This window comes from Pristiophorus japonicus, chromosome 1 (genome assembly GCF_044704955.1).
Source record: "Pristiophorus japonicus isolate sPriJap1 chromosome 1, sPriJap1.hap1, whole genome shotgun sequence".
In the NCBI taxonomy this organism is placed as follows: domain Eukaryota; kingdom Metazoa; phylum Chordata; class Chondrichthyes; family Pristiophoridae; genus Pristiophorus; species Pristiophorus japonicus.
This window is the reverse complement of record NC_091977.1, coordinates 167,045,491-167,070,829: the sequence shown is the minus strand read 5'-3', so window position 1 is coordinate 167,070,829 and position 25,339 is coordinate 167,045,491. Positions and strand designations below refer to the sequence as shown.

The 25,339-nt window shown below is 42.8% G+C and overlaps 1 protein-coding gene across 3 annotated transcripts in view; it reads left to right on the top strand.

The window, feature by feature from the left end:
- The window catches only part of erap2 (endoplasmic reticulum aminopeptidase 2), a 95,347-nt gene extending 72,919 nt beyond the window's left edge, over positions 1-22,428 (top strand). For all 3 annotated transcript variants that reach the window (XM_070884534.1, XM_070884542.1, XM_070884547.1), the window contains exons 16-19: positions 3,365-3,526; positions 7,460-7,600; positions 15,116-15,197; positions 18,511-22,428. In XM_070884534.1, the coding sequence (XP_070740635.1) occupies positions 3,365-3,526; positions 7,460-7,600; positions 15,116-15,197; positions 18,511-18,663 (538 nt within the window). In that variant the 3' untranslated portion in view covers positions 18,664-22,428. The remainder of the gene's footprint in view (positions 1-3,364; positions 3,527-7,459; positions 7,601-15,115; positions 15,198-18,510) is intronic.
- The last annotated feature ends 2,911 nt before the right edge of the window (positions 22,429-25,339 follow it).

Below are 25,339 nucleotides of genomic sequence, written 5' to 3'. Positions count from 1 at the left end.
GTAAGAATACTTACCAGCTCAGCCAAGCTTACATTCTTTACTAATTAAGCAGTTAGCTTGAATTGTATAAATTAGTTCAAAGATTACTGTGTGAGTAATGGATACCTGCGAGTAATTACAAAGCCAACATTATCGTAGGCAGTCCCTCAGAATCGAGGAAGACTTGCTTCCACTCTAAAAATGAGTCCTTAGGTGGCTGAACAGTCCAATATGAGAGCCACAGTCCCTGTCACAGGTGGGACAGATAGTCATTGAGGGTAAGGGAGGGTGGGACAGATTTGCTGCACGCTCTTTCTGCTACCTGCGCTTGATTTCTGCATGCTCTTGGCGATGAAACTCGAGGTGCACAGCGCCCTCCCAGATGCACTTCCTCCACTTAGGGCAGTCTTTAGCGAGGGACTCCCAGGTGTCAGTGGGGATGTTGCACTTTATCAGGGAGGCTTTGAGGGTATCCTTGTAACGTTTCCTCTGCCCACCTTTGGCTCGTTTGCCGTGAAGGAGTTCCGAGTAGAGCGCTTGCTTTGGGAGTCTCGTGTCTGGCATGTGAACAATGTGGCCTGCCCAGCAGAGCTGATCAAGTGTGGTCAGTGCTTCAATGCTGGGGATGTTGACCTGGTCAAGGACGCTAATGTTGGTGCATCTGTCCTCCCAGGGGATTTGTAGGATCTTGCGGAGACATCGTTGATGGTATTTCTCCAACGACTTGAGGTGTCTACTGCACATGGTCCATGTCTCTGAGCCAGACAGGAGGGCGGGTATTACTACAGCCCGGTAGACCATGAGCTTGCTGACAGATTTGAGGGCCTGGTCTTCAAACACACGTTTCCTCAGGTGGCCGAAGACTGCACTGGTGCACTGGAGGTGGTGTTGAATCCCGTTGTCAATGACTGCTCTTGTTGATAAGAGGCTCCCGAGGTATGGGAAATGGTCCACATTGTCCAGGGTTGTGCCGTGGATCTTGATGACTGGGGGGCAGTGCTGTGCGGTGGGGACAGGCTGGTGGAGGACCTTTGTCTTACGGATGTTTAGCATAAGGCCCATGCTTTCATACGCCTCAGTAAATACGTCGACTATGACTTGGAGTTCAGCCTCTGTATGTGCACAGACGCAGGCGTCATCCGCGTACTGTAGCTCAATGTCAGAGGTTGGGGTGGTCTTGGATCTGGCCTGGAGATGACGAAGTTTGAACAGATTCCCACTGGTTCTGTAGTTTAGTTCCACTCCAGCGGGGAGTTTGTTGAGCGTGAGGTGGAGCATGGCAGTGAGGATGATTGGTAAGAGGGTTGGGACGATGACACAGCCCTGTTTGACCCCAGTCCGGATGTGGATTGGGTCTGTGATGGATCCGTTGGTAAGGATCACGGCTTGCATGTCGTCATGGAGCAGGCGGAGGATGGTGATGAACTTTTGGGGGCATCTGAAATGGAGGAGGATGCTCCATAGACCCTCGCAGTTGACAGTGTCAAAGTCCTTTGTAAGTTCGAAGAAGGCCATGTACAAGGGCTGGCGCTGTTCCCTGCCTTTTTCCTGCAGCTGTCGAGCTGTAAAAATCATGTCTGTTGTGTCTCGTAGGGGACGAAATCCGCACTGTGACTCCAGGAGGAGCTCCACAGTCACAGGGAGAAGACGGTTGAGGAGAACTCTAGCGACGACTTTCCCAGTGGCTGATAACAGGGAGATTCCTCTGTAGTTGCCGCATTCGGACTTGTCCCCTTTTTTAAAGATGGTCACAATCACTGCATCTCTCAGATCTCCCAGCATGCTCTCCTCCCTCCAGATGAGAGAGATGAGGTCATGTATCCGCGCCAACAGTGCCTCTCCGCCATACTTCAGTGCCTCAGCGGGGATTCCATCCGCTCCCGTAGCCTTGTTGTTCTTAAGCTGCCTTATGGCTTTTTCTACCTCGTGCAGTGTTGGGGTTTTACTGAGGTGGTGGCGGGTAGCATGCTGCAGGATGGAGTCGAGAACACTCGCGTCAAAGGCAGAGTCTCGATTGAGGAGATCTTCGAAGTGCTCCTTCCAGCCGAGTCCTGACTGCCTTGGTGTCCTTGATGAGTGCTTCCCCGTTCTTGGCCAGCAGTGGGGTGGGGCCTTTGGTGTTTGGACCATAGGTGGGCTTGACTGCGATGAAGAATCCTCACACATCATAGCTGTCGGCCAGCTGCTCTACCTCCTGTGCTTTCTCCATCCACCACCTGTTGTTGGACCTCAACCTTAAACCGTCTGAAATGCTGCTTTGCTGCTCCAGAGTTGGGTTGCTGTTTAAGGCTCAGAAATGCCCTGCGCTTGCGATCTATTAGCTCTTGGATCTCCTGGTCATTCTCATCAAACCAGTCCTGGTGTTTCCTGGTTGAGTGACCGACCATCTCTTTGCAGGCACGGTTATGGAGGCCTGGAGGGCAGACCAAGCGCTGTGGGCATTTGGTGTCTAGGGGTCATCAAGGCACGCCAGGTTAGCTGTGAGGCGCTGACTCTATAGGGCTCTCTTAGCTGGGTCTTTAAGTGCCCCAGCATTGACTTTTTTGCGGCACTGCTTCTGCTGCCCCCTCCACTTTGGGGCTATGTTGATGTCAATGATGGATTGGATTAGGTGGTGGTCTGTCCAGCAGTCGCCCGTCCTGTCATGGCGCGGGTGATGCGCACATCCTTGCGATCCCTGGCTTGGATGATGACGTAGTTGAGCAGGTGTCAGTGTTTGGAGCGAGGGTGTTGCCAGAGATCTAATGAAAGGGTTCAGATGATGTTAATGATGAGAACAAAGCTGCAGTGGTTAGAATCCAATGGGACCACTGATCTGTGTTTTTTTTAATAGAAGAATGGATATAATTGAAGTATATAACTCAAAAGACGGGTGAAAAATCCTGTAATCCCATGTAATAAAATAGAATTTAACCACCCCCCGATCACTCAGCATTAGATCAGAAAATAACACCATTTATATTATGTTGTTACTTCCACATCATTTAAAAATATTTAAATGTCACCAAATTTATGTCAAAACACCCCTGCTTTTTGCCTCCACAAATGCACATCATGTGTTAAAAGGACTGAGACAGGACATTACAGGTCTCTGCTTCGATTTCCTATCCGTATTGCCCCAGGAACCGATGTATACTGGGCTGTATGGGCAGGAAAATTGTCAGTATCTAGCCTGTGAAAATTTACCTTGTTTAAAACACGAGTCCTTAAAGATAACTCAACCTCAAAACCCTTTTGTGAAGAACAAATTAATGATAATATCAAAATGTGACCAAGAACCACCTTTCTAAACATGCATATATCTGTTGCTTGCTTATGTAGTCTACAAAGGAATTTGACAAAAAGATACCCTGGTTTACTGAGCACATTATTGTTGGTATTGCAGTTTGCCAACAGACGTTCTGGAGATCGTGTACTCTGTAGGTGCCCAGAGCAGTGATGGATGGGACTACCTGCTGAAGAAATACATACAGTCAGTGTCAGGTGCTGAAAAGAATAAGATTGTGTCTGCTTTGGCAAGTAGCAGAGATCCGGAAAAACTGACACGGTATGGAATTGATTTGTATCCCATCAGTTCTCCTGTGGCATCATTCACAGTGAATCAGAGATCATGGTATTGCAATGGGGTAATGCTGGGGTGTGGAAGTGGCAAAAGGGTACACATCTGCACCGAAAGGATTTCAAATGAGTCACAGTTGTAAATGCTTTTCATTTTGTTCTTGAAAAATTAACAAATAAATTCTGGCAGCGCTATTGCACTGCTGCAAGTGCAGTGAGATGGAACCTTGTCTGTTGGTCTGTCCTCACCCTGTCCACCTCAAATCTTGGCAACAGGGCCATTTACATATTCAGAGTAGACACCTGTGGCAGCAGTCCACAGACTGGATGGGATATTGGAGCAGTTTCTTGCCACTCCATTGAGTGGGAGCTGGGACCAGAGGCCAGTCTGCCAAAGATTTTAAATTTTGGGACAGATTAATTTTCTGCTCCGTCTGTTTCGAAACAGAATATCCGGCACCAGCACAGGCACGATGGACCAAATGGCCTTCTCCTGTGCTGTATCATTCTATGATATGAAAGCCGATGTATGTACAGCTGGCCATTACTGTGGTGTATCTGCCAAAACTTCCAGGGGAGCACAGGATCCTGCCATCCACATCCCGGTATATAATGTCAGGATGGGGATGCAACAAGTCCTCCTGTTTCCACATCTCATAATCTCCCTCGCATTCACCAATCTCTCCCTGACCTCCATGCATACACAATGTGGCAGTCACCCATTCCATAAGAGCACTCTATCCAGTCCACAACCAACTCTCTTTTCTGATGAGTTGCTCACCAGAGTCTTTCTCCATCCTACCCTCACCTGACTTTTTCCCTCGCGACAAACCCCATTCAATCTCTACCTCCTGGCAAATGTCATTTAACATAGAAACATAGAAACTAGGTGCAGGAGCAGGCCATTCAGCCCTTCTAGCCTGCACCGCCATTCAATGAGTTCATGGCTGAACATGAAACTTCAGTACCCCTTTCCTGCTTTCTCGCCATACCCCTTGATCCCCGAGTAGTAAGGACTACATCTAACTCCCTTTTGAATATATTCAGTGAATTGGCCTCAACTACTTTCTGAGGTAGAGAATTCCACAGGTTCACCACTCTCTGGGTGAAGAAGTTTCTCCTCATCTCGGTCCTAAATGGCTTAGCCCTTATCCTTAGACTGTGACCCCTGGTTCTGGACTTCCCCAACATTGGGAACATTCTTCCTGCATCTAACCTGTCTAAACCCGTCAGAATTTTAAACGTTTCTGTGAGGTCCCCTCTCATTCTTCTGAACTCCAGTGAATACAAGCCCAGTTGATCCAGTCTTTCTTGATAGGTCAGTCCCACCATCCCGGGAATCAGTCTGGTGAATCTTCGCTGCACTCCCTCAATAGCAAGAATGTCCTTCCTCAAGTTAGGAGACCAAAACTGTATACAATACTCCAGGTGTGGCCTCACCAAGGCCCTGTACAACTGTAGCAACACCTCCCTGCCCCTGTACTTAACAGTTGCCTTTATGAGCAGGTGCGCTGGCTGATGTTATTGTCACACCACAAACTATTGCAGTGCAGCTGTCCACAAGCACGTTTACCAGAACTACATTCCAATCCACAGTGCCACTCTTTTTCTTTCCTATCCAAATCACCATCCATTCCTTCAATAAATGGGCATTCAGACTTTGCTGTTTGGCTTCTCCACTCACCCATGCAGTGTTACATGCCTCTCTTGTTTGCTGCTCCTCTTGCCTGACTTCCCATATGCTCCATGACACTATTTATATTTACCTTCACTTCCCACAAACACAAATGGCAATATTGTCTTTTAACGCAACTAATCCCTTGAGCTGCTTGCCTTTTCTGCTCTCTCTTACATCAGTGCTGCTTGCACTTCCCACTCTTGCACACACTATTATTTCATAGCCCCACCTTCCCTACAAATTAATGGCAAACAGTTTCTTAATAGAAAAATAATGCTATACTTAATATAATTACCCCCTTTGAACACTTTCAAATTTTAGCTCCCAAAGTCCTCAACATTTCCTTCCCAACCCCATTATACATTTATGGCATTTTACAACTCCCTACCCCACATGCACACATTTCCTTTTCCACTTCTATCACACCATAATCCCACTATTCTGTAAAGGCTTTCTAACCACGACTGCAGCTGCTCTTTATCAACACCGTGCAATCCACTTTTTTTTTTAAAAGCCCATCCTCAACCCTCCCTCTATATCCCTACTAATGCATCCACCCACAAAAACACACTCACCAACCTTACAAGTCACCCACCCACCTCCCCTGAGTATCAGTCTCTGACTTCCCATGAGCAGTGCTGTGGGAAATCTGTGAAAGAAAGAAAGACTTGTATTTATATAGCACCTTTCACGACCTCAGGATGTGCCAAAGCGCTTTACAGCCAATGATGTACTGTTGTAATGTAGGAAACACAGTAGCCAATTTGCTGGATAATAACTTCCCTGCTTTTTTTCGAAATAGTGCCATGGAATCTTTTACGTCCACTGGAGAGAGCAGACAGAGCCTCGGTTTAACATCTCATCAGAAAGACAGCACCTCCAGCACTGCGCTGGAGTGTCAGCCTAGATTTTTGTGCTCAAGTCTCTGGAGTGGGACTTGAACCCACTCGGCGAGGCGAGAGTGCTGCCCACTGAGCCACAGCTGGCACCATGGTATAAAAGCCATGCATTTAGCATGCGTTGCCTATCTATCATACATTGAATATCACTCAACTTTCCATGTCACATTTCAAAGAAAAGTATAAAAAAATAAAGGAACTGTCCAGGGGCACAAAATACCAAAGCCAGGTGGTCTCTGCCTTCCTAATGACTAATAAACAAATTCAGTGTTTATTTAACAGGAGAAGCTTCTGAATTGATATATGTGTGAAACCAACAGCTACTTGATAAGAGTGAGGCTTTGTATCTTTAAAAGACACAAATCTACACTTTAAATTGTGGGAGAATTTCTCTGGGGTTCTCCTACTACAACTGCGGAGGAAAATTGACAGAAACCCTGGAGAAACAGCGTGAATGGGCATTTTTAGCTCTTTACGCCATTTCTCTGGGGTTTCAGTCAACCATCCAGCGGAGAACCCCCATGAAAATTCCACGTGATATAATATTCCTCTGACTTGGTATAAGGAAGTATTATGTATATAATTAAAATAGGATATCAGGTATCACATGCAAATTTCAATTTTTTTTAATGTAAAGAAATAAAGGCAGTCATTTTGAAATATGGAGAAAGGTCCCGATCAGTTGAAAATACCTCAATGACCTGGGAGTCACAATGTTTCTAACTGACAATACCAATCAAACTTATAAAGTTAGGTGATCTGACCTTCAGCCTGAGAGCAATTGTATTCTGTCCTTACCCAGTGTTAACTCAACAGCATTTAGATTTTGTGGCCCTGAAAGGACACAGTTTTACTCTACCAGTAGAATAATAAATTCTGCATTACATCACGTAATGCCCTTGTTGTTATAAAACACACAGCATCGTACTCATTGTTAGCAACACCAAGATAATTCAATAAGAACAGTGATATGCACACATTTCTTGTCTGTTATGACCCACTTCCACACTTTTGGCAAATTTATTCTGGGTAAATATCTAGGCAGCTGATTGTCAGAAAAATTCCCATCAGTGCATGTTAAAAAAAACACAGTGAAAGTCAGTAATTTGGTAATGTAGTTTAAGGTAATATTAATCCTATAATCAGATTACTTCAAGTGAGATACTTGTTAGTCCCTTGCATATGTAACACAGTAAAGACACAGTATAGAAAAGGTACAGCTTGCAAATTATAAAGTACATAATGGAAACTGCTGTTGCAACATTGAAAGGGAAGATGGTCCTGAAAACAAAAAATTGTAACAATTAGTATAATAGATCCATTGTGTGTTTCATTCTGTCCTCAGGCTGTTAGAACTTGGCATGCAAGGGGACATCATCAAATTGCAGAATCTTGCCCATATTGTTGTGGCAGTGAGCAGGAACCCATCTGGACAACTCCTTGCCTGGAATTTTGTGAAGAAAAACTGGAGTAAACTGATAGAGAAGTTAGTACATTTTAAAATTGTACAGTCTTTGTTTCTTTTCTTTCAGTAGTAATATTACGACTGGCATGATAGCTACCACAGCACAGTTTAGCAACATAGGAATAGGAGTAGACCATTCAGCCCCTCGAGCCTGTTCCACCATTCAGTTAGATCATGGCGGACCTGTACTTCAACTCTATTTTGGTAGGGAATATACTAAAATCTACCAAAATTCCCTGGATTCTGGAGAGCTCCCAGAAGATTGGAAAACCGCAAATGTAACGCCCCTATTTAAAAAAGGAGGCAGACAGTAAGCAGGAAACTATAGACCAGTTAGCCCAACATCTGTCATTGGAAAAATGCTTGAGTCCATTATTAAGCAAGCAGCAGGGGTTATCCATGAGGGACAATTTAGAAAATCATAATACAATCAGGTAAAATCAGCAAGATTTTATGAAAGGGAAATCATGTTTGACAAATTTGCTAGAGTTCTTTTGAGGAGGTAACAAGCAGGGTGGATAAAGGAGAACCAGTAGATGGAGTGCATTTGGATTTCCAGAAAGCATTCCAGAAAGCATAAGGTGCCACATAAAAGATTACTGCACAAGATAAGAGCTCATGGGGTTGGAGGTAATATATTAGTGTGGATAGAGGATTGGCTAACTAACAGGAAACAGAGAGACGGGATAAATGGGTAATTTCAGGTTGGCAAACTGTAACTAGTGAGGTGCCACAGGGATCAGTGCAGGGGCCTCAACTACTTACAATCTATATTAATGACTTAGATGAAGGGACCAAGTGTAATGTGGCCAAATTTGTTGATGATACAAAGATAGGTGGGAAAGCAAGTTGTGAAGAGAACACAGAATCTGAAAAGGGATATAGATAGATTAAGTGAGTGGGCAAAATTTGGCAGATGGAGTAAAATGTTGGAAAATGTGAGGTTATCCACTTTGGTAGGAAGAATAAAACAGCAAATTATTATTTAAATGGAGAGAGACTACAAATACTGTGGTACAGAGGGATCTGGGGGTCCTTGTGCATGAAACACAAAAAGTTAGCATGCATGTACAGCAATAATTAGGAAGGCAAATTAAATGTTGGCCTTTATTGCAAGGGGGATGGAATATAAAAGTAGGGAAGTTTTGCTGCAACTGTACAGGCGTTGGTGAGATCACACCTGGAGTACTGCATACAGTTTGGGTCTCCTTATTTAAGGAGGGATATACTTGCATTGGAGGCAGTTCAAAGAAGGTTGATGAGGCTGCTTCCTGAGATGAAGGGGTTTTCATATGAAGAAAGGTTGATCAGGTTGGGCCGATACTCATTGGAGTTTAGAAGAATGAGAGGTGATCTTATTGAAACATACAAGATTCTGAGGGGGCTCGACAAGGTAGATGCAGAGAGGATGTTTCCCCTCATGCAGGAATCTAGAACTAGGGAGCATAGTTTCACAATAAGGGGGTCACCCATTTAAAACAGAAATGAGGAGGAATTTCTTCTCTGAGGGTCATGAATCTTTGGAATTCTCTACCCCAGAGAGCTGTGGTGGCTGGGTCATTGAATCTATTTAAGGTGGAGCTAGACAGTTTTTTGAATGATAGGGGAATCAAAGTTATGGGAAGCGGGCAGGCAGGCTCGAGGGGCCAAATGGCCTACTCCTGCTTCTATTTCTTTTGTTCTTATGTACCCGCCTTTGCGCCATATCCTTTGATACCCTTACCTAACCCAAATCTATCAACCTTAGTCTTCAAAATTCCAATTGACCCCGCATCCACAGCTTTTTGGGGGAGAGAGTTTGTGATTTCCACTACCCTATATGTGGAAGAGTGCTTTCTGGTTACACTCCTGAATGGTCTGACTCTAATTTTAAGATTATACCCTCTTATTCTGGATTCCCCCACCAGAGGAAATAGTTTATCTGTATCTATCGTATTTAATCCCGTTATCATTTTAAATACCTTGATTAGATCACCCTCAATCTTCTGAACTTAAGGGAATATAAACCAAGTTTACATAAGAACATAACAAATAAGAGCAGGAGTAGGCCATACGGCCCCTCGAGCCTGCTCCGCCATTCAATAAGATCATGGCTGATCTGATCATGGACTCAGCTCCACTTCCCCGCCCGCTCCCCATAACCCCTTATCGTTTAGGAAACTGTCTATTTCTGTCTTAAATTTATTCAATGTCCCAGTTTCCACAGCTCTCTCTGGCAGCAAATTCCACAGATTTACAACCTCTGAGAGAAGAAATTTCTCCTCATCTCTGTTTTAAATGAGCGGCCCTTTATTCTAAGATCATGCCCTCTAGTTCTAGTCTCCCCCATCAGTGGAAGCATCCGTTCTGCATCTAGCCCCCCTCATAATCTTATACGTTTTGATAAGATCACTCTCATTCTTCTGAATTCCAATGAGTAGAGGCCCAACCTACTCAACCTTTCCTCATAAGTCAACTCCCTCATCCCCGGAATCAACCTCATGAACCTTGTCTGAACTGCTTCCAAAGCAAGTATATCCGTTCGTAAATATGGAAACCAAAACTGCATGCAGAATTCCAGGTGTGGCCTCACCAATACCTTATATAGCTGTAGCAAGACTTCCCTGCTTTTATACTCCATCCCCTTTGCAATAAAGGCCAAGGTACCACTGGCCTTCCTGATCATTTGCTGTACCTGCATACTATCCTTTTGCGTTTCATGCACAAGTACCCCCAGGTACCGCTGTATTGTGGCACTTTGCAATCTTTCTCCATTTAAATAATAACTTGCTCTTTGATTTTTTTTCTGCCAAAGTGCATGACCTCACACTTTCCAACATTTTACTCTATCTGCCAAATTTTTGCCCACTCACTTAGCCTGTCTATGTTCTTTTGCAGATTTTTTGTGTCCTCCTCGCACATTGCTTTTCCTCCCATCTTTGCATCGTCAGCAAACTTGGCTACGTTACACTCAGTCCCTTCTTCTAAGTCATTAATATAGATTGTAAATAGTTGGGGTCCCAGCACTGATCCCTGCGGCACCCCACTAGTTACTGGTTGCCAACCAGAGAATGAACCATTTATCCCAACTGTCTGTTCTCTGTTAGTTAGCCAATCCTCTATCCATGCTAATATATTACCCCCAACCCCATGAACATTTATCTTGTGCAGTAACCTTTTGTGTGGCACCTTGTCAAATGCCTTCTAGAAGTCCAAGTACACTACAGCCACTGGTTCCCTTTTATCCACCCTGTGCATTACATCCTCGAAGAACTCCAGCACATTTGTCAAACATGACTTCCCCTTCATAAATCCATGCTGACTCTGCCTGGCCGAATTTTGCTTTTCCAAATGTCCTGCTACTGCTTCTTTAGTAATGGACTCCAACATTTTCCCAACCACAGATGTTAGGCTAACTGGTCTATAGTTTCCTGCTTTTGTCTGCCTCCTTTTTTAAATAAGTTTGTGCAACATGTGCTCATAATTTAATCACTTGAGCCCTCATTACATTCTGGTGAATCTGTGCTGCAGCCCCTCCACCGCAATATATCTTTCCTAAGGTTTGGTGTCCAAAATTGAGCACAGAACTCCCGATGGGGTCTAACCAAGGCTCTGTACAACTGAAGTATCACTTTTTCTACTTTTGAATTCCAACCCTCGTGAGATAAAGGCCAACTTTGCATTCACCTTTTTGTATCTGGACACTATCTTTTAGTGTTTCTGTACACGGACACTTAAGTCCCTTCACTCCTCCACAAATCCTAGTCTCTCACCATAAAGATAATATTTCAATGTGTCTTTGCTCCAAAGTGGTTCACCTCACGTTTGCAATTTGAGACCAAAATATAGAATAATAATAACAAGTGGTCTGAAAAGTATTTTACAGAATGATGGAGAGAAATCATGAATCAAATTGAGAGCTTTTCTGTTTTCATCATGTTGTTATGAATGCTTGTCGTGAGCATAATAGTGCAGTGGTTATAGTACTGTCGTGAATTAGCAACCCAGAAGTTGGATGTTCAAATCCCACCCTGGTAAGTTGTGTAATTGAATTAAGTAGCACCAGAAATGACTATGAAACTTGGCATATTGCTGATAAAACCCAACTGGTTCACTAACGTTCTTCAGTGAAGACCTGCCACCCCTACCCAGTCTAATCCACATGACATAGTTGACTCTTAATGCCCTCGAAAGTAGCTTAACAGACCACTCAATTATACAATCACTACTCGGACCCAACACTGTCTTCTTAGAACAACAAAATATTTTAATCAATCAGAGAGCAAAATCACTAAATGGCTTCTTAGGATCTTTCAAATAGCAGATTAACAAATTTGATGATTCAATTCAGCATACAACCAAATTTTCTACCACAGCTTCTGTTTATGCACAGAACATGATGAGTTCTTGCTAATGCTGTTGGTGCAGTCCAGGAGAAGTGTCTTTTCCGTGAATGGGTTTTGATATTCCTGTTCAGACCTACAGGTTAATACTGTCCAATGTGCACAAACCTGAACAGTGTTTGTGTTGAAATAAATAATTTTATCTATCAAGTGTTTAAATGTGAAAGTTTTTCTGTACACTATTTTTTCCCCTCTGTCCTCCCTGTGCAAAAGCTTTAGCTTTGCACTCTGTATTCCCCTCTCACACCATACACATAGCATGGCTGATATTGAGAAATCCCAGGCACACACCCACAAACCGTGCTTTCATAGAAACTTAAAAAAATAGAAAATACATGCAGGAGTAGGCCATTCGGCCCTTCGAGCCTGCACCACCATTCAATAAGATCATAGCTGATCGTTCACCTCAGTACCCCTTTCCTGCTTTCTCTCCATACCCCTTGATCCCTTTGGCCATAAGGGCCATATCTAACTCCCTCTTGAATATATCTAATGAACTGACCTCAATAACTTTCTGCGGTAGAGAATTCCACAGGTTAACCACTCTCTGAGTGAAGAAGTTTCTTCTCATCTCGGTCCTAAATGGCTTACCCCTTATCCTTACACTGTAACCCCTGGTTCTAGACTTCCCCAACATCAGGAACATTCTTCCTGCCTCTCACCTGTCCAACCCCATTAGAATTTTATGTTTCTATGAGATCCCCTCTCATTCTTCTAAACTCCAGTGGATACAAGCCCAGTCGATCCAGTCTCTCCTCATATGTCAGTCCTGCCATCCCGGGAATCAGTCTGGTGAACCTTTGCTGTACTCCCTCAGTAGCAAGAACATCCTTCCTCAGATTAGGACACCAAAACTGAACACAATATTCTAGGTGTGGCCTCACCAAGGTTCTGTACAACTGCAGTAAGACCTCCCTGCTCCTATACTCAAATCCCCTAGCTATGAAGGCCAACATGCCATTTGCTTTCTTCACTGCCTGCTGTATCTGCATGCCAACCTTCAATGACTGATGTACCATGACACCCAGGTCTCGTTGCACCTTCCCTTTTCCTAATCTGTCACCATTCAGATAATCTTTCTTCCTGTTTTTGCCACCAAAGTGGATAACCTCACATTTATCCACATTATACTGCACCTGCCATGCATTTGCCCACTCACCTAACCTGTCCAAGTCACCCTGCAGCCTCTTGGCAGCTCACACTGCCACCCAGCTTAGTGTCATCTGCAAACTTGGAGATATTTCATTCAATTCCTTCATCTAAATCATTGAGGTATATTGTAAATAGCTGGGGTCCCAGCACTGAACCCTGCGGCACCCCACTGGTCACTGCCTGCCATTCTGAAAAGGACCCGTTTATTCCAACTCTCTGCTTCCTGTCTGCCAACCAGTTTTCTATCCATGTCAATACATTACCCCCAATACCATGTGCTTTAATTTTGAACACTAATCTCTTGTGTGGGACCTTGTCAAAAGCCTTTTGAAAGTCCAAATACACCACATCCACTGGTTCTCCCTTGTCCACTCTACTAGTTACATCCTCAAAAAATTCCAGAAGATTTGACAAGCATGATTTCCCTTTCATAAATCCATGCTAACTTGGACCGATCCTATCACTGCTTTCCAAAAGCGCTGCTATTTCATCTTTAATAATTGATTCCATCATTTTCCCCACCAGCGATGTCAGAGTAACCGGTCTATAATTCCCTGTTTTCTCTCTCCTTCCTTTTTTAAAAAGTGGTGTTACATTAGCTACCCTCCAGTCCATAGGAACTGATCCAGAGTCTATAGAATGTTGGAAAATGATGACCAATACATCCACCATTTCTAGGGCTACTTCCTTAAATACTCTGGAATGCAGCCTATCAGGTCCTGGGGATTTATCGGCCTTCAATCCCATCATTTTCCCAACACAATTTCCTGACTAATAAGGATTTCCTGCAGTTCCTCCTTTTCGCTTGACCCTCGAACCCCTAGTATTTCTGGAAGGTTATTTGTGTCTTCTTTAGTGAAGGCAGATCCAAAGTATTTCTTCAATTGGTCTTCCATTTCTTTGTTCCCCATTATAAATTCACCTGATTCTGACTGCAAAGGACCTACGTTGGTCTTCACTAATCTTTTTCTCTTCACATCTCTATAGAAGCTTTTGCAGTCGGTTTTTATGTTCCCTGCAAGCTTCCTCTCATACTCTATTTTCCCCCTCCTAATTAGACCCTTAGTCCTCCTCTGCTGAATTCTAAATTTCTCCCCGTCCTCAGGTTTGCTGCTTTTTCTGGCCAATTTATATGTCTTTTCCTTGGATTTAACACTATCCCTAATTTCCCTTGTTAGCCACGGTTGAGCTACCTTCCCAGTTTTATTTTTACTCCAGACTGGGATGTACAATTGTTGAAGTTTATCCATGTGATCTTTAAATGTTTGCCATTGCCTATCCACCGTCAACCCTTTAAGTATCATTTGCCAGTCTATCCTAGCCAATTCACGTCTCATACCATCGAAGTTACCTTTCCTTAAGTAACCATCGAAGTTACCTTTCCTTAAGTTCAGGACCCTAGTCTCTGAATTAACACTGTCACTCTCCATCTTAATAAAGATTTCCAATGCACTGTATTAACCTGCCACTTAAAAGCACGGTAGAATAATTCTTAAGTTCTGCCAAATTAAGTTGAACCGAAAAAACTAATTTAAAATTCTCGCTTCTACCTAGTCTTTGAACCTCCATAAAATGTTTCTTTCCCACACTTTGTTTCCGTTTAATTCATTTCCATTGATTTTTTTTTACATTTGCTATTTTACATTTTCCACTCATTTTAATCTTTTTTTCTCCCCTCTCTTTTGCATTATTCTTCATTCCCATAGATTTATGTTTTAGTTCTTTCCCAAATGATGATTCCTTAACTCATTCTGTTTTTATTAACTTTAGAAATAAAAAGGCATTTACATTTAGAAGCCAACTTAACTCTATCTGTAGAATGTCTTTCGGATGTTTTTGCAGTTGAAGTAGTTAGGAAGCTGAAGCATTTGGATCAGTTCTATTAGACAGATTTGACTGCTAGCAAAATTGAACTACAACCTAAGTAGTCCAACAACTGGAATAATTTTCTTCACGAAGCACCTGCATGGATACCTCTAAAAATGCATTTGTATCATCACAGATTTCAGCTCGGCTCATTTACTGTCCGCTGGATTATACTGGGAACAACATCTCAGTTTTCATCAAACGAAGAATTGGAAGAGGTTGGTAAAATCATTATATACATATTCTACAAAGTGAAAAGGATTGGGGAGGCTGAGTGAGTTTTCACCCTACCCTTCCACCTATTTGACTTGCAGTCAAATAAAGCACAGATTAATATAGTGAAAGTCTCTGCTCTGCAATTTCTACGTAAGTTAATTTTGGCAGTATCAACCCACTGACCATAATTTGCTACTAATTGTCAGTCTCACTCAGAGGGTGTAAAGATATCTGGTTTGGTCAATGGTAATGTAACACTGTTGCAGTAGAGGTTCTCTTCTGAGGTTGGTGTGAAGGCACATTGCAGAGGAAGGGAGAGGGAGCTGTACTCTCTATGTATCTTCTGATACTTGTGACCAGTATGCTTGACAATAGCTGTAGAGAGTAGAACACTAACACCTTAAACCTTGTTGACCCTAAATATTCAAACTAAAGGATTTGCAATTGCATTTACTGTGGGTGTAACAGTGGCATCATACTTAAATTGGTTATTAAAAAGTAAATTTCTATGTTCCTTTCACTTCACTCTTGGTCATCTGCCCATGTTTATAACATGTGCCAAGAGTGATACTGTAGTGGGGTTTCAATTACAGAACTATTACCAAAATAAAAAATTGCATTATTTCTGACCATGCTGATTGTTTCGACCAATTTGCTTTTATTTTGTTTTGCTGATTTGGTCATCCTGTTAGAAGTCTGTTGGTTTTTCATCGCATTTTGATTTGACATATCCCTCCATGACAGTGATTTGAGAACACCTCCCAATTGGGTAGTTTTGATGTCAAACTATCCAGAAATTGGATTTCTAGGGCTGGATTCCGATCTGCTATAACACCCAAAAGCAGTGGAAGATGTGGCATGAAGGCCTATGTCCACCCTGACCTAGATTTTCCTGCCCTGCCCCAATAGGGAAAGGCTGCCAATTATCATCATAGGCAGTCCCTCGGAATCGAGGAAGACTTGCTTCCACTCTTAGAATGAGTCCAATACGAGAACCACAGTCCCTGCCACAGGTCGGACAGACAGACAGTCGTTGAGGGAAGGGGTGGGTGGGACTTGTTTGCCGCACGTTCTTTCCGCTGCCTGCGCTTGTTTTCTGCATGCACTCGGTGATGAGACTCGAGGTGCTCAGCGCTCTCCCGTATGCACTTCCTCCACCTAGGGTGGTCTTTGGCCAGGGACTCCCAGGTGTCGGTGGGGATGTTGCACTTTATCAGGGAGGCTTTGAGGGTGTCCCTGTAACGTTTCCTCTGCTCACCTTTGGCTCATTTGCCATGATGTTTGACTATCCTGTAAATGACAGTGGGAAAACCGTTCCTGGCAACCCACCTGATTTCCCTGCCTTTCGCTGTTACTGCCACTGACCTCGGACTGACCGGTGAAGGATGGCAAGAGGCTATGTGGAAGTGGCAGAAGAATTACTGAAGACACTTTTGGAAAGAGAGAGGCCTGTACTGGGCACATTTCCTTCTCCGCTGGCCCCACACTCTTACCTTTTTTAAGCCTCAGCCATGTATGAGGTTTTAAAATAAATAAATTGACTGCTCACACCTTTTGGGGCTTTCTGCTCCCTTTAAGTGGCCCTCTCTGATTGAGATCAGTAGAGTTTTGTTGGTTGAGGATATCGAGGGATATGGAACAAAGGTGGGTAAATGTTGTTGAAGTACAGATCTAATTAAAAGGCAGAACAGGCTGAGTGGCCTATTCCTGTTCTTATATTATATTCTGTACCTATTTCGGGTGTTCCGTTGTAGCACCACCTGCATTTTCCTCTTCAACACTGGCAGGCTCCCTCTTGGTGACACAGATACTGTTGTGAGCACATCCGATATAGATAATGACACCTTCAGCCAGGAATCTAGGTCGGGGGTCATGATGAACAGCAATGCCACCTCCTCTTGCCCCCAGCAGGAGGAGGGAAATCCATCCCTTTGTCTTTCTGTATAAAAATACCAATATTTCATATTTCAAAACAATTTAAATTTATTTATTTATTATGGCTCTCTTCCCCTCCTGTGCTCTCATGCCATGTACCATCTTGTGAGAATGGATATCATAGAATCCTAGAAATTTACAGCACAGAAGGAGGCCATTTCGGCCCATCATGTCTGCACTGGCCGACCAAGAGTTATCCAGCCTAATCCCACTTTCCAGCTCTTGGTCTGTAGCCCTGTAGGTTACAGCACTTCAAGTGCACATCCAAGCACTTTTTAAATGTGGTGAGGCTATCTGCTTCCACCAGCCTTTCAGGCAGTGAGTTCCAGACCGCCACCATCCTCTGGATGAAGATCTTTCTCCTCAAGTCCCCTCTAAACCTCCTACCAATTACTTTAAATCTATGCCCCCTAGTTATTGACACCTCTGCTAAGGGAAATAGGTCCTTCCTATCCACTCTATCTAGGCTCCTCATAATTTTATACACCTCAATAAGGTCTCCCTTCAGCCTCCTCTGTTCCAAAGAAAATAAACCCAGCCTATCCAATCTTTCCTCGTAACTAAAATTCTCCAGTCCAGGCATCATCCTCGTAAACATCACCTGCCCAGCAACTTCCTGTGATACCACAGTTAACTTTAGTAACTGCACTGTGAGGAATCACAGGCATGAACCCACATCTTGCCTTTCTATAGTGCAGCATTATAGAGCGAACTTCTACAGAGTGAACTCCCACACGGCAAGCGAGCCCCAGGTGGACAGAGGAAACGTTTCAAGGACACCCTCAAAGCCGCCTTGATAAATTGCAACATCCCCACCGGCACCTGGGAATCCCTGGCCCTCGACTGCCCTAAGTGGAGGAAGAGCATCCGGGAGGGCGCTGAGCACCTCGAGTCTCGTCGCCAAGAGCATGCAGAAAACAAGCGCAGGCAACGGAAGGAGCGTGCAGCAAACCAGTCTCACCCTCCCTTTCCTTCAACGACTGTCTGTCCCACCTGTGACAGAGACTGTACATCCCGAATTGGACTGTTCAGTCACCTGAGAACTCACTTTTAGAGTGGAAGCAAACCTTCCTCGATTTTGAGGGACTGCCTATGATGATGATGATGATGATGATTAGGTCTGCAATGTGCCATGCCAGCACCCCATCCCACAGCTCTCCATTTGAAAATAATATTACTATGACATTTGATTCCATTTTATTTTGCCACATAGTATTTTTCACAGTTATTAACTGGCAGTATGAAAACAACTAATCCAAATATTACAACAATAAGTAGGTAACATTCTGACACTCTACAGAAGGAGAAAAAGTATGTGTTCTATGGTTATAGGCACTCCAGTTATTAAAAACAACCCAATGGTGCATGTCTGTTTTTCAGGTGGAGATGTTTTTTGATTCTATAAAGGAGCAGAGCTCACAGCTGAGATGCACCCAGATTGCCCTGGAAACCATTCAGAAGAACATCAGGTGGCTGGAGAGGAACCTGGATATCCTCAGGGGCTGGTTACTGAATATAATTGCAAATCCGTAAGGGATTTGACAGATCGTTGGCTAGCATCTTATTTCTTTCACTTCACTTCAGTGGTTCCAGAATATGGGCTCTAATACTTGTCAGTGTGATTATTGCCATTGCCATTGCTGAAACAGTTGTGGGCCCACAGATGGTTATCAGACTGCAAAAAGTGAAATAAATACATTATGTAACACAGGAATACTGTATAACCCATAGAGTATTAAACTCTATGAAGTATATAAAGTATTCATGACATTTGCTTTCCCACTTGAACGTGTATACACACACACACACACACTTGCCAGTGGGCTGTTTGCTTTGTTATTTTAAACAAGGCAAGTGTTTGTGACAAACTACCAGAAGCATGCATTTAAATCAATCATTTGCCCACAGTAAATAAAATATTTACTTATTTATTTTATGGCTCTGGTAGGCTATTTACATGATTAGTCTGTATTGCACAAATTCAGATTGTTATCACAAATACAGCCAGTGTTTAAATATAGTTTAGTTCACTTTGCAATGCTTGAATGACTTTCAAAAAATAAATTCTGCTCTCTTTACCGGAAACCAGTTACTGCAGATTTGGACCCTGCGTCTCTAAAAAGAAAGTATTGACTAACATTTCAAAATGTTTTTTTAAATAAGCGTCATGTCAATTTTCTTCCTCAAACTTTTCTAATATAATTCAGTTTCTCCATTTTATCCCACTTTTGTATCCTACACATAGCTGATCATTTGCACAGTTACTGTCACTACTTTTCTTCAACACCAGTCAATTTGTAGAAGGCCGTTACATATTGGCAGCAAGTTTGGAAATTGCACGGGTTGCGTATCAGAATCTAATCAAATACGTTCCATGTAATCCCTATTTTTAAAAAGGAACGCTTCATGTTGAGGACAGTGAAATACCCAGCATACTCCATTCATGAAATGAATTCTACGTTGTCACTTTCTCATTGGAGGAATAAACTGTGCTTGATTCTTGCCCATTACAGAGTCTTTATCAATGATTGATTCTATAATTGACTGCAGAGCTTGTTAAACTCTTTCTCGCAATTGATTTTTTTTTATTCACCCGCTGAAAATAAGCCTATTCCTTCTGAACAATAGTCATAATACAATGCTGTGCACACAGATTTCAGCCTTTTGTATTTTCCCCAAGATGCATTTACATGGTATTTAATTCTGAAACTCAATTTGGACATATTTCCCTATATCCATGAGCAGGTTGGATACCAGACGAGGAGGTATGCTGAATCGTATTTCCAGATTACGAAGAACTACTTGTTCACACATCCATTGCTCATAACAGCGAAGTAGCTTCATTTCAGCCTAGAAACACACTGCCAACTATGGGAAAGAGTCAAATTTGAGATTTCTCCTAACAATTTATGATGAGTCAACATTGAAAGTTCTATCTCCTATTTTGTTGTTTTCCATCAAATAATTCACCTTTTTTTTTTAAAAAGCTCTGTCGGCAATAATAAAATGCAGTAGAGGATCTTTTGTTATCTACATCATTCTTAGAACAATTGGAACAATAAATATGATGTCCTCTCTTAATGAATTACTCTGCCAACATTCCTTGTCAAGGATTGCAAATGAATATGAGCTATTTGCACAAGGGTGACTATCATGCATGGAACTTACTCTACATCATTGTCAAGGAATTAACACCTCAGGGATGCAAATTAGTAAGATTAAAACATTTAAATAATTTCGATAGTGATAAATATAAAATGTTGTATGCAACAAAATTCAGCTGTATATTTAATTAAAGTAAAGTCACCCCATACCAGTTGAATGTTGAGCTCTTAATATAATTATAAAACAGTCTTTTGCTTAGCTCACCCCTGTCTCATTTTGGACCTGCTGAAAGTTGGAAACCCTAATATATCTGGACTGACTAAAGCGGCACTAAAGGATCTATGTTCTGGTTCCATTCCTACCTGTCCCAATGCAGTCGGTATATCTCCATCAATGGTACCCTTCCCCACATGCAGCCATTGAAAATTGTCTATCACCTCCAAAACACAGCCTGCTGCTGTACACAGTCCATTACCTCTCACCCACCTTCCTTACAGCCAAAATCATTGTCCACATCCTCATCACCTTAAGGGATTGATTTCCCAAATGTTCTTGCATATCTCCCCACCTTAATCATGTACAAACTTCAGATAATCCAGAACTTTCTGTCCTAAGCTTTCACCTGCACAAAATCCAACTAACCTATCACTGCCCACTCTTGCCAAGTTCCACTAGTTCCTATATCCCAGAATATCAATTTCATCATCCTTGTCCAGTTTTTTACAAATCCCTCCATGGTCTCGCTGCTCTTTTTAGTCAATCTTCTCCAGCCCACATTCTCCATTCTTCCAACTCAGCATTTTTCACATTCCTTGCATTCACCAAAATTGGAGATTGATTTTTCAGCCACTACATGCCCTCTGGAATTGCCTTCTAAAACCATTTTGTCTTGCTATCTCGCCCCCTATAAAATTTCAATCCTGAGCTTAACCAGTTTTCTCAAAAACATCATTTTATCTAAATAATATAAACATATTGTTGCTCTACTTTGGAATGTTCACATTAAGAATTTAACAACATCTGTGCCAGGTAACAGGAAGAAACTATTTACAACATTATGATCAGAGATTGAATAGTTATTAGCTTGCAAGGAGGTTTTTTTTTCTGGTGCACTGTTTTTCTGTGGTATAATTTTGCTGTAGATTTTATACTGATATCACATAACTTATCCAAGTGATTAGACATTAACAAAGTTTGTAGTATTTTACTCTGAAATTTTGCTTTGTTGAAACTAAGCTGAAAACAATCATGTTGCATCTCCTTGTCTATATACATTGTAATATTTTGGGAACAAGACAACCATTGGTCTATCTGTCCATCCCTTCAAACCTCCCATCAGGTTCCTTACCTGAGTTTGGAACTAATACTAATAAGAATTATTTTATCCCCGCCGCTCCTGAAAGTTATGACTCATGTTGGGATATGATTCTTATAGACACCAGCAGCCATTGAATATCTCACTCAAGTAGTCATTCAGTATGTGAGCCCAGACAGTGAATTTTATGAGTTTTTCAACGATAAAGGCCATTCAACCTACTCTGAACCCTTTCTCATCTAATATCCATATATGTGCACTTTCAAGTATGGGTCACTGGATAGTGATCAGTCAGGAATCCCTGGCTGATGTTTCCTTCCTAGGCTGAAGACTCTGAGGCCAACTGAACTGTACTCCTGCTTAAAATCAATCAATTCAGCAAAGATTAGGGATTGAATGTGGGACTTCCTTGGTCTGTGTAGCTCATTGTAACAAAATTTAAATCTCAAACTGAAGATAAAATTTAGCCTGTGTGATGAATTTTATCAATTCCTAACTAAACTGCTGCATCAGATGCTCCAATGTAGAAAAAAGCAAAATGCCTCTGCTCAGAGAGACAGAGAGAGAACGCATCTCCTGTTGGTTGAGTCTACTTAATAATGGTTGAGAGTGGAAACAATGAATTTCTACAGAAAATTCAGTCTCTAAGTTAGAAAGAAACAACTTGCAAGTATACCATCAGAATGAAAGTTCTACCAATTGTTATGTTTGGCAACATTTGAGATGAAATTTTGCAGAGCCTTGATTTTAACTGCTTAGAATGTTAATGCTGGGGAAATCTCTGTCAATCTTGTGTTGGGAAATGAGTGTTTCAGCATCTCTGTATAGGATTAATGTGCAGATGGCTTATGGTACTGTAATAAAGTATTGGAATTGAATAGTTTTGTTGTTTGGGAATTGTTGTCTTTTTGCTCTTATTTGGGAAGTGCAGGCAATATTGCCTGTGTCTTGAGATGCTTTACTGTTCATGGAGTTTGCTCTCATGAAATATACACAAGGCCATTCCTCTTAATGTTCAATAAGAATTAGAAGCAGGAGTAGGCTATAGGGACCCTTGAGCCTGCTCCACCATTCAATAAGATCATAGCTGACCTTGAACCTCAACTCCACTTTCCTGCCCAATCCCCATATCCTTTAATTCCCTTAGAGTCTAAACATCTATCGATCTCACCTTGAAAATACTCAATGACTGAGCATCCATAGCCCTCTGGGGTAGGCAATTCCAAAGATTCACAACCCTCTGATTAAAGAAATTCCTCCTCATCTCAGTCCTAAATGGCCGACCCCTGATCCTGAGATTCTTCACCTTAGTTCTCGACTCTCCAGCCAGGAGAAATAGCCTCTCAGCATCTACCTGTCAAGCCTCAGAATCTTATGTTTCAGTTAAATCATCTCTCTTTCTTCTAAACTCCAGAGAGCATTGGCCCATTCTACCCAGTCTCTCCTCACTCCCTTTGCCTTTTTTAATTAAACCAGTAAAGGTAGCACCAGGTTTCTGTATTGTCACTGGGCAAAGAATCAATACCACAAGTGCCCCCTTTAAGAGGGCACCACCAAAAGTAATCTAACCAGGTCAAACAAACTATTAGAGATTTTGTTATATCTATCAATTGTGCAATGTGGTGCTCAATGGTCACGAAAGGGCCCCTTTTGAAATCTGTTATGGCATAATTATTTTTTCATGATCTAGATATGTGGTAATTGCATCCTTAATTACAGACTCTAAAATTATCCCTACCATAGATACTAAGGTAACTGCCTGTAATTACCCAGATTAGTACTATATCCCTTTTTAAAAATGGGTACTGTATTGCTAAATCTCTACACTCAATAGAGCCCTGAAATATAATTTCTGGCGCCTTTGTAATTTCGTTCATCATCCACTTCAGTTCCAAGGATGCAACCTCTCAAGTCTTGGCAACTTTTTTCCCTTAGCTCAATTAATTTATCTACAATTGTCCTTTTATCCATTGCATATCACTCATCTTGCTCTCGCCTGCCACAGTACCGAAAAGGCTCCCGTCAAAATCACAAATGTGACTGTGACAAATGTCATGTATCTCACACCACTGTATATAACTGTATCTTACCATGCTATACATGACTAACTAGATATGACCTGTAACCACAAGCATACTTTACCACCAAGGGTGCACTTGCAGGAGACACTGCACACCTGTCCCACACAGGTATATAAAGGCAGGTCTCAGGCAAGTGAGGCATTCCAGAGCTGTGAAATAAAGGTGCAGGTCCTGAGTGACCTTGACTTCAGCATGTGCCTCGTGTAAGTCTGTACTGCAGGGTCGGGACTTTACAGTGGTGACGAGTTATGGGATCACAGAATCCACAGAATGGCTACCAACAGCTCAGATGAGAAATACAATGCTGGAGATAATTGGGAGAACTTTATAGAAAGGCTCCAGCAAAGCTTTGTAACCAAAGACTGGTTGGCGACGATAAGGCAGACAAGAGAAGAGCCCATCTCTTGACCAGCTGTGGCTCAAAAACATACGCCTTAATGAAGGACCTGCTGGCACCTGAGAAACCAGCAAGCAAGTCGTTCGAAGAGTTGAGCACACTGATGAGAGACCACTTGAAGCCAGCGAGCAGCCTACACATGGCCAGACACAGGTTGTGTGGGCCAGAGCATACCCGACCTTGTGGCGGAACTTCGGAGGCTGGCTAGTTTATGTGAGTTCTCCGATAACTAAGGAGAGAAGTATTGAAGGAATAGGCCACGCAGGCATATTCCGAAAGCTCACAGAGACCAAGAACTTGACCCTAGAGGCAGCAGCACTGGTCGCACAGACATTCTTGGCAGGAGAAGAAGAAACAGGTTGATCTATACTGCGGGTACGACAACTAACGAAACATCGGAACAAGGGGTTCACAGCGTGAAACAGGCCGCTACCCCCACACACAGACAAAGGCAGGAGATCAGGCCTTCAACAGCAGGCAGTGGCGCCAGAAGCCATCAAGGGCCACATGAACGGCCGTTCACACCTCATCAACCCACAATGCAAGCAATCAACTACAAACTGAGAGAAGCTCAAGAGAGATCAGCCAGACGCAGCTCATCCTTCGGAAACAATGGAAGCGGTCTGTGCTGGAGATGAGGGGGAAGGCACTCATCAAGGGGGTGTCGATTTCAGCATGCCGTTTGCAGAAACTGCAACTATACAGGGCATCTGGCCCACGTGCAGAAAAACAGCAGCTCGGCTGGTATACGAATCGGAAGGGTCGGAAAGCGGACCAGAAGACAGTGGGGACAGTGCCCGGGACACCGAGGTACAGTGGGTCAACACGATCAATGTCCACTGTTCTTACAACAAGACGCCTCCAATAATGATGAGGGTTCTACTCAATGGGATACCAATCAACATGGAACTGGACACGGCAGCGAGTCAGGCGAAGTGGTGCTGTGGAAGAAAAGACCACCACTACCACAGCCTGCCTGCAACAAGATCACAAAATAGCTGCAGCACCACAAGAACGTAGAAGAAAGGAACACCACAAAATGGCTGCTGCTTGGTGAGCAGCAGACCTGCATTCAAAATGCGATTCAACATGGAGGAGCATAATGTGACATCGGGCGGCCAATCGGATTTGAAAGCTCCCTTAAAAGAGACCGGGAACCAAAAAAATTTAAAGGGGCAGTTCCAACTATTTGAGTACAGGGACTTTAAAGCTAAAGATGCAATTAAAGGGTACAAGTATGAACATGTATACAATGTAACCATGAATTGTGATGCTGGTTTAACTAATAAGACTAATGAGATGAATGCAGGT